The sequence below is a fragment of the Telmatherina bonti genome (genome assembly GCF_933228915.1).
Source record: "Telmatherina bonti genome assembly, chromosome: 13".
Taxonomy (NCBI): domain Eukaryota; kingdom Metazoa; phylum Chordata; class Actinopteri; order Atheriniformes; family Telmatherinidae; genus Telmatherina; species Telmatherina bonti.
In genome coordinates, this window is record NC_136611.1 from 14,428,439 (window position 1) to 14,444,120 (window position 15,682).

Sequence of the window (15,682 nt, forward strand, 5' to 3'; positions counted from 1 at the left end):
AGTTTATATCTGGCGAATAAAACAAAGCAGCATATTTCATACATCTGTAGTGTCTATTTAACTTGCACACACGAAATCGGGGAAGGTCCTAGTTCCAGTGTGTTAAAGGTTGGTTGATACGTGAAAGCGACGCAGTCTGACGTAAACTTGCATATGCTGGAGTTAATATTTGAACCCAGAAAGCAAGAGTAGGAGATGGTGTTCAGTGACAAAGAGCCTGTAGGGATTTCAGTGTCCATAACTTGATCTGCTCATCTGCAGTGTCGTCAGACTGCATGTGTGTCTAAGTGAGATCATGTGTGTCCATCTGTCAGTATTATTGTCCAGCAGACATTCCCTGTTTAACGTTCCTTCTCTTCACTTGTGTTCACCCTTCAGATCTGCTTCATTCATCATTAATTGGCCAGAATGAAAATGTCACTACACCTTTAACTCTAGTGTTGAAGGCATGAGTGATTTTTTTTTTTCTAGAAAGATGAGCTGAAAGAAGGGACTTATGTTGAGTTGACCTAATAGCTCTAAGTGGCTATAAATACTTTTTTTTTTTGTTTGTTATAATTTTCTGACTCAAGCCTGTTGTGTAATTATCCATCGATGAAGTCTTTTGTTGTCTTTTTCTCCTTTTTCCAGAGGTATTTCTTTATTAACCCTGTGTTTTGAAGCAAAATGAAATGGGATGTTAATCCTTTTTTTTTTAGTAGTTTGCAAACATTAATGGAAAAACATTGCTATCCCGTGAAATGAAACTGTGGTTTTGCCATCTTTACATGAACTGAAGGATCCTATGTTCACCTTTTTGTTTTGAGTCTGTAAAGTCATTATATTGCCTGAGAAAAAAAGGCAGAGCTGTTTTTGGCATGATGCAGGATAGCATGTATGCTCTTCTATTCCACACCAATATAAAATAAGCATGAAGTCTTCCTGAGGTAAAGTAAGTCATTGCTAACGCGAGTGATCATTTTGAACGTCACAATCTCCCTCGAAAGCTTAATGACAACCACAGCCTGTTTTTCTTTTTTATAGCCTTATGCTTACGTGGCTAAGTTTTACGCTCCAATGTGCCTTTTCTAAAGGGTGGCGTTTTCATCCTTTATTGCTCTTATTAGTAGAAATGGATCAGAAAGAGGAGAAGCTCAATGTAACAAGAAGTGGAAAATAATTAACTGTGATTTGCTCATTTCTATGTGAAGGTTTTCATGTCACAGATTTTTTTAAAAAATTTTTTTTATTTTTTTGGAATTCCCAAACTGAGATCTCAAAAGCTGTTTTAACATTTTGGGAAATGGGAAATGCATAGCCACATCTAGCCCACTCCAAGTTTAGTCTTTTTGTTAAGAGCTGTTGAGCTTTAATCGCTTCTTCCACCTGCGTATTATTTGTGTCCTCTGCTTCCTGAGAGCCTTTTTGCAGAACAGTGGTTTATTTATTAGTCTTTTTTAAACCTTGAAGTCAAAGCAATGGTCCCGATATAGTTAAATCCCTCCATGGAAACACGCCGTGCTGCTGAGACATTGGTGTTTAGGGTTACTAATAGAGGGCAGGTTTTTCAGGAACCAAGCTCCCTATCCTGCCTGAGTTTGAGTACTTACAGCTGCAGGTTTCCGCTCAATAACATCATCTTCCTCGTCCTCCCACTGGAGATAGAATATTTATAGGGTGAGATTTCCTTTTAAACCATGCTTTCCCTAACTGGGTGATTATTTCGCATCCCATTAAAGAAGAACACAAACATGATCTTGTCCGATGCTTTTCTTTTGAAGTTGCTGCAGTCATTTAAGTATTCGTTTCAAGAAAAGCTTTAGTTTCCAGGTTTAGCATTAAACTGGTGTTTCTCCTGATGTAGCTGTTCTTGTTTGCCTCAATGTCGACATGAAGCAAGGAGAGGAAATCATTTCAAGGATCTGAGCCTTTTTTTTTCCTTCCTTTTTCACACCCTCTCCTCCGGTGTGGCAGTTATGTAGCATGATTCCTCAGAATTGCTGTATTTTCTGTCCACACATGTATTTGTGCCCTTTCTACTTTGGAATGTCATCAACATGCTGACTTTGTAATAAAGAAATTATTTGAGTTTAAATCGATTTTCCATCTCCTCTTTTCTGGAGGCAACAATCGTATCACCCACACGTAAAAATCAGGTTGCCATTCGGAATTACATTTTCATTGTGTGTGTGGGAGGGGTCTTATTTGTGTGGATTGAAGGGTGTATACACGTTTGTATGGTGGGGTGGAGGGTCAGGAAAGGAGTAGGGCAGATGTGAGGTTTTGGAGAGGTCTTAGGGGAGGTAGAATGGAGAGGGGTAGGGATAGTTTTGTGTGTGTGTGTGTACATGTGTATATACAGACACTATGGGGACTATGTGCATATGTATGTTTTTTTTTCCCCTGGGTTGTTTTGTTTTGTCTTTTTGATTCCCTGTCTGTCCCTCTTCTATTCTCTCCAGTCTGGTCCAGCAGTACTATGCAAACTGTTATACAGCTATGCAAAATACTTGAATATCAAGGGGAGCATTATATCTATCAAGCTCCCCTTAGCAAAGTAAATTTGCTCAGCAGAATACAGCATCCAGACCATCATTCGGCTTGCTTAAATCGACATGACACAGACACACACAAGAAGGAATTACATTTAGATTGCTACATGGTGTTGTCTCTGATAACTTTAGGCATCAAACCTCACGATAAATGTTAAAAATATTTATTGCAGACTGAAGATAGAAATCTTAAAACAAATTTTCAGCCTCAGACACAAATATGCTTACAGTGACAAGACATCCACACTGTCATGCATACTTCAGGCACCTTTTTTTTTTTTTGTTGGTAATTGCCTAAAAAGCAGGAATAAACCTGAAACTTGCTCCCAGGATGGAAATCACACCATAAACAGCTTCAGAGAAGCTTAAAAAAGTCATTTCCAGTCTTAATTCATATTGGGTCTTTGGTTGTAGTGAGCTAGAAGGGGTAATCCCAGTGGAAATGTTACAACAGACTGAAACACAAGGATTAACAGCTGGTTTCATTAGATTACTTTCATACAAAACTGTTCAGACATATTACATTAAATCAGTTTTTTGCATAAATGGTTTAAAGGGGAAACATTACAGTTAAAAACAAAACAAAAAAACCCCCAAATCTTTTGCCACCCCTTCCCCAACCATTTACGCTCCAAGATACGAAAAATAATTAATTTCCAATTTACCATCTGAACAAGCGGTTTCTTTTGGTCAAGTCAGAGGACTGGTAATGACAAATGTAAACAGGCTATAATCAAGCTCTTTATTTGCCCTGGCACTTTAATTCCCATTCAAATAGGTTAAACATAATCTGTATGTGTGGAATGTGTCTTTTAGGAGCTCTGGTCCTTTTTACGTTGCCACACAGACGGCCTTTCTGCTCACAGTAATGCTCGATGCTCCAAGACAAATTCCCCATGTGTTGGGAGGAACTCGGCATAGCGGCCTCACTGTAAGTCGTGTCGATCCAGTGCTTTGAAATTCACACAAAAGAGACGCAGAGAGAAGACAACTAAAGTGTTTGAACAAAAATCAACAGAACTAAAGTGGAGTTATACTCTGAGCAAATCCATTTTAGTCCTGTAATAAAACTCTCAAGGTTCAATGACCGACCCCCCCCCGCCGCCCACACACACAAAACCAATGGGAGACAGTGGCAATGTTTCAGCCGGGCGAGCTCAGTCTGAGTCCTCATCATCCAAATATTCTTCAGCGTTGCTCATTGTGCGGGTTAAATCTGGAACAAGAGGAATGAAAACTATTATTTTTATAATATTAAATATTTAAAATTCAAAATCTTTGGTTTAAAACAAAATCATTTAATTCAGCGAACATAGCCTCAATGTAGTTTGCACTAAATACCCTGTAAAATATGCCATGATGGGACAATTAAACTACAGCTAAGGATGTGTGTGTTCCTCTCCTAAATATTAATTCAAGCACAAAAATATAAATGGTCTACAAATAAGGTTTTATGGGTTAAACTTCCTTCTCTTCTTTTAACATTTTTAAGACCAACTGGATTAAGTTGGATAATTTCACAAATACAAGGAATGAGGAATAAAAATGTTTAAAAAGTCAAATAAATTAGACACTATTTTCAATGGAAAAATCAACATGTGGGAAAAACTATTCAATCAGTGGCTTTGTGATCACTACTGAAATATACTGGCTTATCTCATAATGTATTTTCAGAACAGCAATGTAAATAATTCTAATGAAACCTGCATGAATAAAGCTCATTTCTTCTGCTGGGTATTTGTGTTTTGTGAGTTACTGCAGCTCTGTACAGAAGCTCAGATGAGTTGGACATTTTATTTTAATCCAGCACCCTTTTTATAAAAGGTTCAGTTAAAAACTCCTTGTTAACTGAGACCTCAGAAAAAGTAAACAAGTTTGTACACAAACCAGAACCGACAACAGTTTCTGCTCAGTGTGCCTTGCTCCCTGTCCGTTTGGCAGTGGGTGCAAGTGTTCACTTCTTCGAGCTGAACTTACTGCTTCCCTGCTTCCTTTTGAGAAGTGAAGCACACTGGGCGTTGGTGGCCATCTCCAGAGCAAGTTTATTTTCGTTGTTTTTTATGTCCGTCCTTGCATCTGTATAAAAAAAAATAAAAATACTTGCACTGAGAAAAGCAGCAACAATAAAACAATCATAAAAATGCATTTGCACTCTGGTTTGATGTTCTCACATTGTTATGGAGCAAATACTGGTGAAGTTTTCTTTCCGTCTTTATCTTCCTATATTCATTTAAATAATGATGATATGCATGTTAGCATCATTTTAAATAAAAGAAACTTGACAAACTCACTTCTCTTAAGTAGCATTTCCACAATGTCAGAATAACCCTTCCAGGCAGCGGCGTGCAGCGCAGTGTCTCCCAGTTTATTCTAAAGTACAAAAACATCATTACTGACAGCCATAATTATATGCTCATGCAGACATTTCCCCTGGTTCCTAAACTACATTTATATTCAGCTTTGTTTCTTTTAGGCGTGTTTCAATCTGCCAGAGGTTAGAAAAACAAGTATTTGCTTGCTTTAGTAATCTTTCAGTTAGAAGAATAAATTAAAACCAAACATCCTACCATCTGACCTAACTTGCAGTTCTAACTATTTGACCAGGTCAGGAAATCATTTAAATAACAAAAAAGTCTTAGTTACAGGGTAGATTTGACTAAATAATCCTCAGAACTCAGAGGAACAATGCGCCTCCTTTTGTTCAGTCGCAGATATGGAGATGACCATGGCTCACAAACACGCCGCTGTCAAACCAGGAAGTGCATTTCAGTCGCATTCACTCAGAATAGTGACCAAAATTGTTGGGTATCAAAGTTGTATTTTTCTGATTGACTGTTAATTGTCAAGACTCCCGCTCCTCATTCACCCTTCATCCTGCTTGACAACTTGACCACGTAGCACAGATTGCTATGTTTGGATGTTGTGATTACAAACAACAACGGACATCTTTTATGCACGTTAAGGGGCTGAACTTAAATAATCTTCCCTGGTTCCTTCACTGGAAACACTGGGGCCTGATGAATCCCATTCAGCTATAAGACTGGGCAAATGCAGGCAATAAAGACAGACTACACAAAACACTTAGCAGAAGTTGCCATCTCTGAGATGTACAGGCTGATGATTATCATTCCCTCTTGCCCTTCTCGCAAATTTGACTGAAGTTCCCCCCCCCCATTAGTGGGGTTTGTTTGGCTGAACAAGATTTAAATCAAATCTCACCTGCTGGTTGAGCTCCACGCTGGGCTGGCCTAGCAACAACTCAACCACGTCTGAAAAAGAAAAAGAACATATTCAATGATATGAATCACAATCGAGGCTTAACAATAGAGGGCAAAGACCAACTTCCTGCTTTTGGGTATACCATTTGTCAGGCAAAGCAGTTTAAGCCCAAAGTCACAATCAGAAATGTATGCAAACATTTTCACTGTTAGTGTTAAAATTTGCTGCTGGACAGAAGCAGCATCTATGTCTGATTCTCTTTACATTACCTTTATGTCCTCCATGGCATCCCCAGTAGAGGGCAGTGTTTCCCGCCTTATCCAGCCCATTTATCCCAACTTTATTATCCACACATTCCCTCAGCCAGCTCATATTGCCTGTTTAAATACACAAATATGCATAAAAACAGACGAGTGGAGAACTTGCTCATGTTTTAAATAAACAAACATATTTAAGAAAAGAAGCATTGCATTAATAAAAAAAAAAAAACCTCGTTTAGCTGCTTCGTGCATTGGATTGTCAATAGATTCAGCCTGTTCAGCCACTAAAAAAAAAAAAAAAGAACAAAAACAAAAAATTTAATAATCCATACACTGTTTCTGATCAATGTTTAGTAGATTTCTACTCACCATAGTTACTTGGAATTAATCCTGATCTTCCTTTGCACGTCCCTTTCCACCAATTAGTGTCACTCTGAGCGCAACAGAAATCTTAGTTTGTTTTATCACTTTTAATAATCAAAGAACCATAAAAGTATGATAAATAAACAATGAATGAATGTAAATAAAGTACTGAAGATTGAAAGAAAAACTCCACCGAGAGACAGACAATGGATAAACAATGCCTTATAACAAGGGTTCCCAAGTCTGGTTCTTGAGATCCACCAGCCTGCAACGTTTACATGTGCTCCTGCTCCAACACACATGAAATAAAAAGCTGATTTGGAGAAGGGATGCACATAAAAGCTGCAGGAAAGTAGATCTCGAGGACCAGACTAGGGCACCCCTGCCTTATAAGGAAAATACAAAATGCAATGAATGCAAGTTTACACAGAAAGAGGAAGAAGAAGTGAAGACAAAGTCAGAGGGAAAGATTAGGGGAGGTTTTACTTACTGTGTCAGAGATGTATAAAATGTCTCCTTCTTCAAAGTATAGCTCATCTGGCTGAAAAACAGACAAAACACTGTTAATCTGGAATAAATCAATCCTTTTAGAAATCTTAATCAAAAATATCTAAACTCACTCACTTGCATTTCACTTACTTTCCTTCCTTTTTCTCTTTGATTGAATGAAAAAGTAACTATTTGGACAGTTAAACTTTACTTTTCCATTTAATAGATTTTAGCCTAAATGCGGATGTTAATAAATATACAGAATATTTATCTGCAATGTTTCTTTCATTCACAAGTTCTCAAATTCTAGAAAATTTGGTTTGTGCCTCCGGAATTAGCTTAGCTGTGATTTCATTCTTCTACACTAGTGTGACAAAGTTTTAGACCACAAATTAGATTAATAACTGCATGATTACTTGACAATGAGAGTAATTCAAGAAAAAACATGCCAGAATAAATCATCACCAGCAGTTACAAGATATAAAATGTAAAAGCTCTTACTGTTCTAGGGTCAAAGGTGAACAATGCTCTGAACACCTTGACTTGGCCTAAAGACAGAACACATGGACAGTGTATTAGGTGAAATACTGTAAGCTTATAAACATTTGTGTACATTCCTGCTCGCAGAAGAAGTGACCAGAACATAATGTCTGAAAATACACAAACAGTGAGGAGTACCCTCACATTCTGCCTCAAAAGCAAGCTGGCTGGTGCGACTCTTGTCTGTGGCAAAATACTTGCATGCTACTGTGATAAAATCACGTGAATCCTCTGCAGCCAACAGCAACACTTTTTCCTTCTAAAATATGCAGAGCAAAGACAGAAATGGAGAGTGGTCATTACACAAAGCTGGCTTGAACCTGATGTAAGCTCTGCTGCTGGAATGTTGCCAGAGTGGTTGTGACCTTAGCTGACAGCTGAACTACTTCACTAAAAAGCTAATAAAAACACTGACAGGCATTGTTACACACTGTGTGTAGTTCCATATATTTGTCATAAATGCTATATTTACTAAAATTTTAGGTGTTTTTATATGACAGGACAGAATCAGGCTCTGTGTTTCTGCTGAGGTAAAAGGAAAAACTGATTTGAGTTTGCCTTGTAGATAAACATCACCCAGTGGTTTATTTGACCAACTTCCTTAACAAAGATAAGCTACATCCTCATTAGTTAAAAATCAACAAAATGCTTTGAAACCGCAACCAAATCATCCCTTTGCATTCTTATTGTTTGCTTTTATTGAAGCTTATCTGATGTTTGTCCATTCAGAACTATTTTGTAGGTTTACTTTAAGAAGAAAGACAAATTTTATCTTTGCAGTTCATGTGTGATAAAACACTACGAGAGACCTAAAAAGATTATTTATCCTCACAAACCACAAATTGGACTCCAAAATAAAAGTGTCAAAAATTCATAAAGAGTTGACACTGATTAGTTTTTGCTTAATATCAATGACATGTCACTTTGAGGCGACCCATTTCCTCTACGGTTTACCTGCCACGCCTGAAAAGTTGGGTGGTTTTAGCCATCCTCTGCTGTTACTCAGGGCTTCATTTTAGTTAACACACAGCCCCAGTGTTTCAGAATGAGAGGCAGCTGAACCCCTGCACAAGACCAGCTCTGTTCAAGGCAACATGTCTGCTCTGCAGGCCTGGACAAGCAGCTTCAAACACACAAGAGCCTGTACTAACTAAACTCGGCTCTTGCTGCATTTTAAACTGTTTAGACACATATGAGAATAAAATGAAGATATGACAATACACAACTCAGAGCTCCCAGCAAGATAAAACACTGAAGATATTCTACTTTTGCTAGTGGTTCATTTTTTTTTCCTAAAGCAATTGCAACAGTTGTATCTGCCCAACTTGATGTGGTGTAATTCTGTGGCAACAATTAAATGTGTGGAATTTATGCATCATAAATAAGCAATTCAGTAGCTTCCAGCTACATTTGTTGAAGAAGAATAGTAGGGGGATTGTAAACTGTGAATCTTTTTTCAGATGCCTGTCATTCTCATTGATTGTTTTGACAATCTGACAAATAGTAAATGAATCAGTCATAACGTAATGAAGGACTTTATTAAACAAGCAGTTTATAAGCTGAGGTTTCACAAATGTGAATTATGAACAAGTTAGTTTTTGGCAATCTTTTTGCATGATCACACCTTCTCTTTACAGGCAACTGCATATAAGTCTGGCAAGCTATGCGTTTGTTCTCAAACCACATGCTATTTCACAGACATAACACTGAAGACTGAGTTGTTAGTTTTACACCTCTGTGTTTTATTCTAGCCCATCATCACTGTTGTTCCCCTGGAGCTGGTTTTCTAACTTTTTCCTGTAGTCCTCCATATACTTAATCTTTGTTTAAAGTTGTTTTTGTTCTGTCTTCAATAACTCCCTGTAGGCTTTTTTTTAACATTTGGCATCCTTTTAAGGTCACTGGTAATCCAGGGGAAGCAGTGAAGCACCTCACTGTTCTTGTTGGGACAAAGATATACACACAGAAATTGACAGAATCTGTCACGCTCTCTGTCATGACAATGATGTCACTAACCTCCATGTGGTTTTAATAGCCTGTGTGATGACTGGTTGCTGCTAAACCATTGTATTGTAAGTAAAGATGAGAATAACTAGATAATGGTGTGATCTTTGGAAAAGAAGGCAGAGCAGAGGAGCTGTGTGCATTAATAACATTTGCATAAAATAACATTTTCTCCAGGGGAGTTGGTGACAAGCTGTAGGGAGGAAGATGGTGTTGAAGTCTCCATAAACGCAATAAATGTGTTTAGATGTTGAATTTGTTGCCTTGAAAGGCCAGAGTTGATGATCTCATAGGTTATGTCTGCAGTGGGACTGGGTATGATGCAAAATGTTACTAGAAAAACAAGTCTAGGGGTAAGTATTGACAAAAACTCACAGCTAACAGTTAATAATGGGTTGTGCAGATCTTCTTTATAGTGACATGCCCAAGATTACGCCAGAGGTGATTTAAAAAAGCACTGCAATTCCACATCCCTTTAGCTTTCCGCTGACTTTGTTGTTGCGGTCTGCTCATACAGCAGTGTATAGAGTCATTCAAGTCCAGGATGTGTTCCTGCAGCCATGTCTTGGTGGAGCACAAAATACTGCATCCCCTGTATTCTTTTTGAGACATTATTTGCACTTGAAGCGCTTCCATTTTGTTAGCTCGTGATCTCACATCACCCATCAGAACGGTTGGAAGAAATGGTTTGAATTTCCACTGTTTTTCTCTCTGCTTTGCTCCTGCCCTGCATCCTCATGCTTCTTCAAATTATTTAGTGTTTGCTGTGATATTTGGCTGAATATTTTGACTTGAGAACGCATTATCAGCTTTTTGCCATGGTAAACATTTCTTTTGTTGTTGTGGAAACACAACTAAGTAATGAAAGATTCCAAAGTAAACAGAGAAATCACTTGAGCGCGCCGCTTCCAAACCAACATGACCAAAAAAAAAAAAAAAAAAAAACTTGAAATAAAAAATAAATAAAACAAATAAATTAAAAAAAAAAACTTAAAATAAAGACAGTCGGGCTGCATGGTGGCATGGTGATTAGCACTGTGGCCTCACAGCAAGAAGGTCACTGCTTCAATCCTTGGCTGGGGCAAGGTTTGCACAGTGGCCTTTCTGAGTGGAGATGGCATGTTCTCCCCGTGTATGTGTGGGTTCTCTCCGGGCACTCTGGCCTTCTCCCACCGTCCAGACATGCATGTAAGGTTGATTGGTTACTCTAAATTGTCCCTAGGATTTAGTGTGAGTGGTTGTTGTCTCTGTGTGGCCCTGCGATGGACTGGCGAGCTGTCCAGGGTGTACCCTGCCTTTCGCCCAAAGACTGCTAGGATAGGCTCCAGCTTCCCTGCAACCCTGAATTGGATTAAGCGTTTAGGATAATGAATGAATGAATGAATCTAGAACAGTCTGGGGCTCCTATAGTTTGCTGCCACCTTGCAGGATATTATGGGTCTAGTCTGCAGCCACATTGCTCCATGTGCAGACTGGAAAGGCCAGTAGCACATTTGAGCACAGTGCTATATCATAAACTGGACTACTAATCACTCTGAAATGAAAAGTCAGTTTAATATTTCTCTAAAATCATCTTTATGCCAATCAGTCATGTTTTGTGCCACTTTTCAAATCTTTACCATGTCTCTCACTACTGTTGAAACATTATACACTTCAGACCAAATCTGACTTATTAATATAAGCACATATTTTCTTGTAATAAGACTGAAAATGCATACTCGACTAGAAAACCTAGACAAATGTTTTTTTGTCTTTGTCATTTTACACAAAAAAAAGGTATCTGGGTCTTAAGTTTGACTGCAGTTTTGTTCCCCCCTAAAACACCTGTTGCATGTAAAGGAATTTAGCATGTAAACGAATGCAAAAATAAGTAATTCACTATTTTAAAAAAAAAAAACAACAACAACACAGAGCCTATAAAAAATATTGAGAGGGTGATTTTCATAATAGTGCACGGAGGAGAAATATGGATTGATTTCATTACCACATCTAAAACCTCATGAATAGCATCACTTCAGAGCCGCAAGAGATGAAAATAGGGAAGTGTTAGAGGCCTGCAACTCATAGCTAGATGTCGCGACACCCATTTTAACACGCCTATCGAAGTTCAGCCAAATAATGACAATGGAAAGGGCTATGAATCACATTTTAAAGCCACTCTGCTCTTTAGTTTGTAAAAGATTTCAGTGCAATTGAGAAAAGTGAGTTGTTTCTTTGATGGGTCCACCGACTGCCCATCAGTGAACATAACCAATAAGGTGCGCTATCCTTACACAGACCAAAGGTTTGCAAGTTTTGGTGGAAGTTAAACAACACATTCGCGATGTTATTCTTACCTGGTTTGGCCGGCTTGGGAGGAGGCTTCGACATCTATGAAGCTCAAAGACGAAGAAAAGAAGAAAGTCGCTGCGAAGCTTCCGCAAGAAACGTCGCTGGACGACGAGGCACTTTGCAACGAAAACTCCCAATGAGGAAGTGAATTTATGCGGAAAAGTTGCTCTGCGCATGCGCACACAGAGAGCGAGAGCGAGAGAGAGAGAAAGGAACAATAGATATAGATAGATAGATAGATAGATATATAGATAGATAGATAGATAGATAAAGTATATTTGATTTCCATTTTAAACGTTTTTGGTTTAAGTCACTTTTGTCTGTTTTATTCTCCTAATTGTTTTTATTTATTTTATTTATTGATTTTTTTAAAAGTCGTTTAAAGATAATTATGTTTGTCTATGAAATTTCTTAAAACAACAGAACATGACTTTTATTAAATAAAATATTTTATCAACTAGAGAGCGCAAACCTCTAAGGGCCTCCAAGGGCCACAGTTTATTGTTTGTTTGTTTTTTTTAGATAAATCCTGGATCCAAACTGTGATCCAGATCACCACCAAAATTAAATTTCTTCCTTTTCACATTTCCTACAACTCCTGAAAACTTCGTGAAAATCCGTTTTTGAGTTATCTTGAACACAAACAATCAGATAAACAAACAGACAAACAGACTGAAAAAAATCATAAATAAAAACAGACAGATATACACTGGTAAAAACATAACCTCCTTGGCAGAGGTAATTACAATCAGCCTCTAACATTTTGTCCCATGCCAGACTCGTCGCACTTATCTCAATTGGCAGACTTCAGTGACGTAATTAATCTTTCAGCGAATCACGAGCGTCCTCCAGCGGAAACGCGTGAAAACAAAACAGGGCTGTTTCAAATAGTAAGCTTGTCTTTGCAGTAAAACGTGGACTGCTTCTTGTTTAGCTATAACCTTTTGCATTCATCTGTAACTTTTCAGTGAGGAGTCGTGAAACATTGACATGAAGACATTAATTGTTGGAATTGGAGGGTGAGTAATCTCCAGGTTGCGAAAATAACTTTACACATTGACGTCAATGCAGTTGCGCTCCAGATAGCCTCAGGACATCAGAAAACCAGATGACCTTAATTCATATTCTGAAATACTTTTTGTTTGTTTACTTTGCAGCTCAGAAACAGAGGGTCACAGAAAGGAACCAGTTATTACATACATGTAGTTGGAGCAGCATGACATATCACATGTTGCAATGCTGCAACATGTGATAACAATGTAGCAGAGAAAAAACTGATGACTTGTTTGCTTTTTTTTTTTAGCGATAAAAAAAAAAAAGATCGAACCGTTTCTGAACTCAGAGAGACAAAGTCAAATTGTTCAGTGTTTTTGTTTTGGTCGGTGAACAAACACGTGATGAAAACTGAGGGTTTTTTTTATTTCCAGTTGAAAATGATTGATTAGTTTTGTTATATATATAAAAAACGTGTTAAAAGCAACTGTGGTAAAGTTCGGCATATATTTGGACCTACTCTGTGATGCTGTATTTTCTATCTTTTGCATTTAGCTTTACCATTTATTAATTTAATGTTACTTTTTTTCTTCAGGATGACCAATGGAGGAAAATCTACCCTGTCCACAAGTCTTCACCAGGAAATACCCAACAGCTGCATCATTGCACAGGATTCATATTTTAAGGTGGACCATAAAGCCCACTCTCCATTAGATTGATACTTATTGTACTGTTATAAAATCTGGGGTGATCACAGATTTTCTTCCTTTTGTCTTCAGGATGATTCTGTGGTACCAGTGGACGGTAATGGCTTCAAGCAGTATGATGGTAAGTAAATTAAATATTTCATGTAAGAATTTTGACACATTCAGGCTCATTTTAATTAAGAATAGTCTAAAATAAATTCCTTTTACCCTGTAACCTTCCAAAATTTTTTCCATCCTGCACAATGATATTATTTTATTTGAACTAGCAGGATTTTGTTGTGATTATAAATTTCTTTAAAAAAAAACCCAAAACAAATACGCATTTCACAGTGAGGCTTATTTGAGAAAAATGATAGATTTAAAAGTATAGTTGGGGCATCGAGGTACTGTCATTATCAGCACGGTAAATTAATGAGTTTCATAATTCTAGTTTGTTACGACTTAGTCAAAAACTCTTCAAAATTTTCTTCACTCACATCTTCTGTTCGACCCATTTGACAGGTGAATGGATAATAAAGCCAAAAAAAAAAAACAAAAAAAAAACCCCACACTGGAATCAAAACCAATATTCTACTGAAAATCCACTTCAGTGTTTCATCCACTGTATAAATATACAGTTCTGGTAAAAGAAAAGGAATTTGATAGCCACTGTGTTCTGTTGAAGTGCTCGACGCTCTTCACATGGACAAGATGATGAGCGAGATCAACTCGTGGAGATCAGATCCTGACTCGTTCCTGCAGCAGAAGGGCCTGAACTCCAGATGTTCATCTGCTGATAAGGAGGTGTACGTTCTGATAGTGGAGGGTTTCCTCATTTTCAACCACAGGTACAAGACAGAGGATTTAGAACGGCTACGCTTTTGTTATCTAGACATTGATATGGAGGTTGTGTTTTTTATTTTTTTTTTCACCATATTTCATCTTCGCAGGCCTCTGAATGAGCTGTTTGACAGAAGGTATTTTTTGGAAATACCTTATGATGTCTGTAAAGAAAGACGAAGGTACTAGTCTTTTGGCACTATTTGCTAACTGTTGTAATTTCTGACTTTTCATGTTTTAGCTGCTGTAAGATGAAATTTACCTCTGTTGTCTCTGTTTGGTAGTTCCAGGGTGTACACCCCCCCTGATCCACCTGGCTACTTTGACGGATATGTGTGGCCAATGTATCTAAAAAACCGCCAAGAGATGGAGAGCATTACCTCAGAAATAGGTGAACCCAGTCAAAGATGCTGTCCATACCGTATGTGTTAGTCACGCTGGATAACAATTACAAAGATATGTGTACACTTATTTGGCCAGTTTGGGTGCAGACACATACCATAGATGGTCAAAATATCACCACTGCTTCAGCAGTAAGTTGTATTTATTGCATGTTTAATCTGCTTTTCTAGTGTTCCTAGATGGTCTAAAACCAAAAGAAGAGGTGCTGGCTGCTGTCTATCAAGATATTAATCAAGAAATAGACAGACTCCAAGAGGACAAAATGTCTGGTGTGTTTTCAGTAAAATATGTTATTTGGAAATATTGCCTTTTTTGTATTACTCTGGTGTAGATTAGCAAGTCCTTCTTAATACAAAACCATTTAGAATATCTATAGAAGAATGCTGCAGTGTTTAACTTTAAGGCTTACAGAGACAAAAAAGTCTGAAGTGAAGCTGTGAGGTGAAATTAGTTTGAAACAAGAAGCAGGAATTACATAATAAGTAGAAAATCCTATAGAATGGAAGTCATTTAATATTCCCATTAAATTTAAATTTGCATGAATGTTGAATATGTTAAGTGAGCAAGTGTGCATTGTTACTCAGATAGTAATAATATCATTATTAATCTTTTTATCTTGTGTTTTCTTTGCAGATATACACTGAGGCATCAGAGTGTGATGTGTAAACCATGTGAAGATGGAGACGGCTGCTAACCTGAATCTTAGAAAAGCTCCTCTTTTGGACTTTTGTGTGTCTGAAAGGACTAAATGACATTTTAGATTTGTGTGTGTGTATTAATCCATCCATCTTCTGCCGCTTATCCGGGGTCGAGTCGCGGGGCAGCAGCCTAGGCAGGGAAGCCTCCCTCTCCCCAGCCACATTTGCCAAATCTGCGGGGGAATCCGGAGGTGTTCGCCGGCCAGCCGAGAGATATAATCCCTCCAGCGTGTCCTGGGTCTTTCCCATGTTAATATGTATTTAATATCTACTATGCAACAATCAGCTGTAGCTTTTAAATAGCCTGTGTATGTCTCTGCCGTGAG

The 15,682-nt window shown here is 37.9% G+C and overlaps 3 protein-coding genes across 4 annotated transcripts in view; 2 read left to right on the plus strand and 1 right to left on the minus strand.

Annotated features, from left to right (window-relative positions):
* Positions 1-2,036, plus strand: part of mapkapk5 (MAPK activated protein kinase 5) — a 22,347-nt gene extending 20,311 nt beyond the window's left edge. The window contains exon 14 of the mRNA XM_079250812.1: positions 1-2,036. This exon is cut by the window's left edge and continues 1,392 nt beyond it. The gene's annotated coding sequence lies outside the window, so the exon portion shown is untranslated.
* Positions 2,037-3,557: 1,521 nt separating this feature from the next.
* Positions 3,558-11,873, minus strand: ostf1 (osteoclast stimulating factor 1). Of its 2 annotated transcripts, XM_079252010.1 has the most exons (10): positions 11,743-11,873; positions 7,364-7,410; positions 6,864-6,914; positions 6,380-6,443; positions 6,241-6,294; positions 6,020-6,127; positions 5,751-5,800; positions 4,823-4,901; positions 4,509-4,607; positions 3,558-3,747 (listed from the first exon to the last, which is right to left on the minus strand). In XM_079252010.1, exons 1-10 carry the CDS (start codon positions 11,774-11,776, stop codon positions 3,689-3,691), a joined length of 645 nt encoding a protein of 214 aa, XP_079108136.1. In that variant the 5' UTR covers positions 11,777-11,873; the 3' UTR covers positions 3,558-3,688. The 2 variants fall into 2 exon arrangements, with proteins under 2 accessions (XP_079108136.1, XP_079108137.1); XM_079252011.1 differs by lacking the exon at positions 6,241-6,294.
* A 744-nt stretch (positions 11,874-12,617) lies between these two features.
* On the plus strand, positions 12,618-15,408 carry nmrk1 (nicotinamide riboside kinase 1). Its single transcript, XM_079251522.1, has 8 exons — positions 12,618-12,756; positions 13,326-13,416; positions 13,510-13,558; positions 14,102-14,264; positions 14,367-14,438; positions 14,541-14,647; positions 14,829-14,927; positions 15,292-15,408. Exons 1-8 carry the CDS (start codon positions 12,728-12,730, stop codon positions 15,300-15,302), a joined length of 621 nt encoding a protein of 206 aa, XP_079107648.1. The 5' UTR covers positions 12,618-12,727; the 3' UTR covers positions 15,303-15,408.
* The last annotated feature ends 274 nt before the right edge of the window (positions 15,409-15,682 follow it).

Bases quoted from the DNA above. Each gene is read 5' to 3' on its own strand.
- ostf1 (XM_079252010.1), bottom strand. From the start codon at position 11,776: ATGTCGAAGCCTCCTCCCAAGCCGGCCAAACCAG. The intron at 4,608-4,822 runs GTGAGTTTGTCA...TTTTTTATACAG, and splicing joins GGAAATGCTACTTAAGAGAA to ATGCAAGGACGGACATAAAA. The intron at 3,748-4,508 runs GTAAGTTCAGCT...CTCTTGTTCCAG, and splicing joins CAAAAGGAAGCAGGGAAGCA to ATTTAACCCGCACAATGAGC.
- nmrk1 (XM_079251522.1), top strand. From the start codon at position 12,728: ATGAAGACATTAATTGTTGGAATTGGAGG. The intron at 14,265-14,366 runs GTACAAGACAGA...TCATCTTCGCAG, and splicing joins TTCCTCATTTTCAACCACAG to GCCTCTGAATGAGCTGTTTG. The intron at 14,648-14,828 runs GTGAACCCAGTC...CTGCTTTTCTAG, and splicing joins GAGCATTACCTCAGAAATAG to TGTTCCTAGATGGTCTAAAA.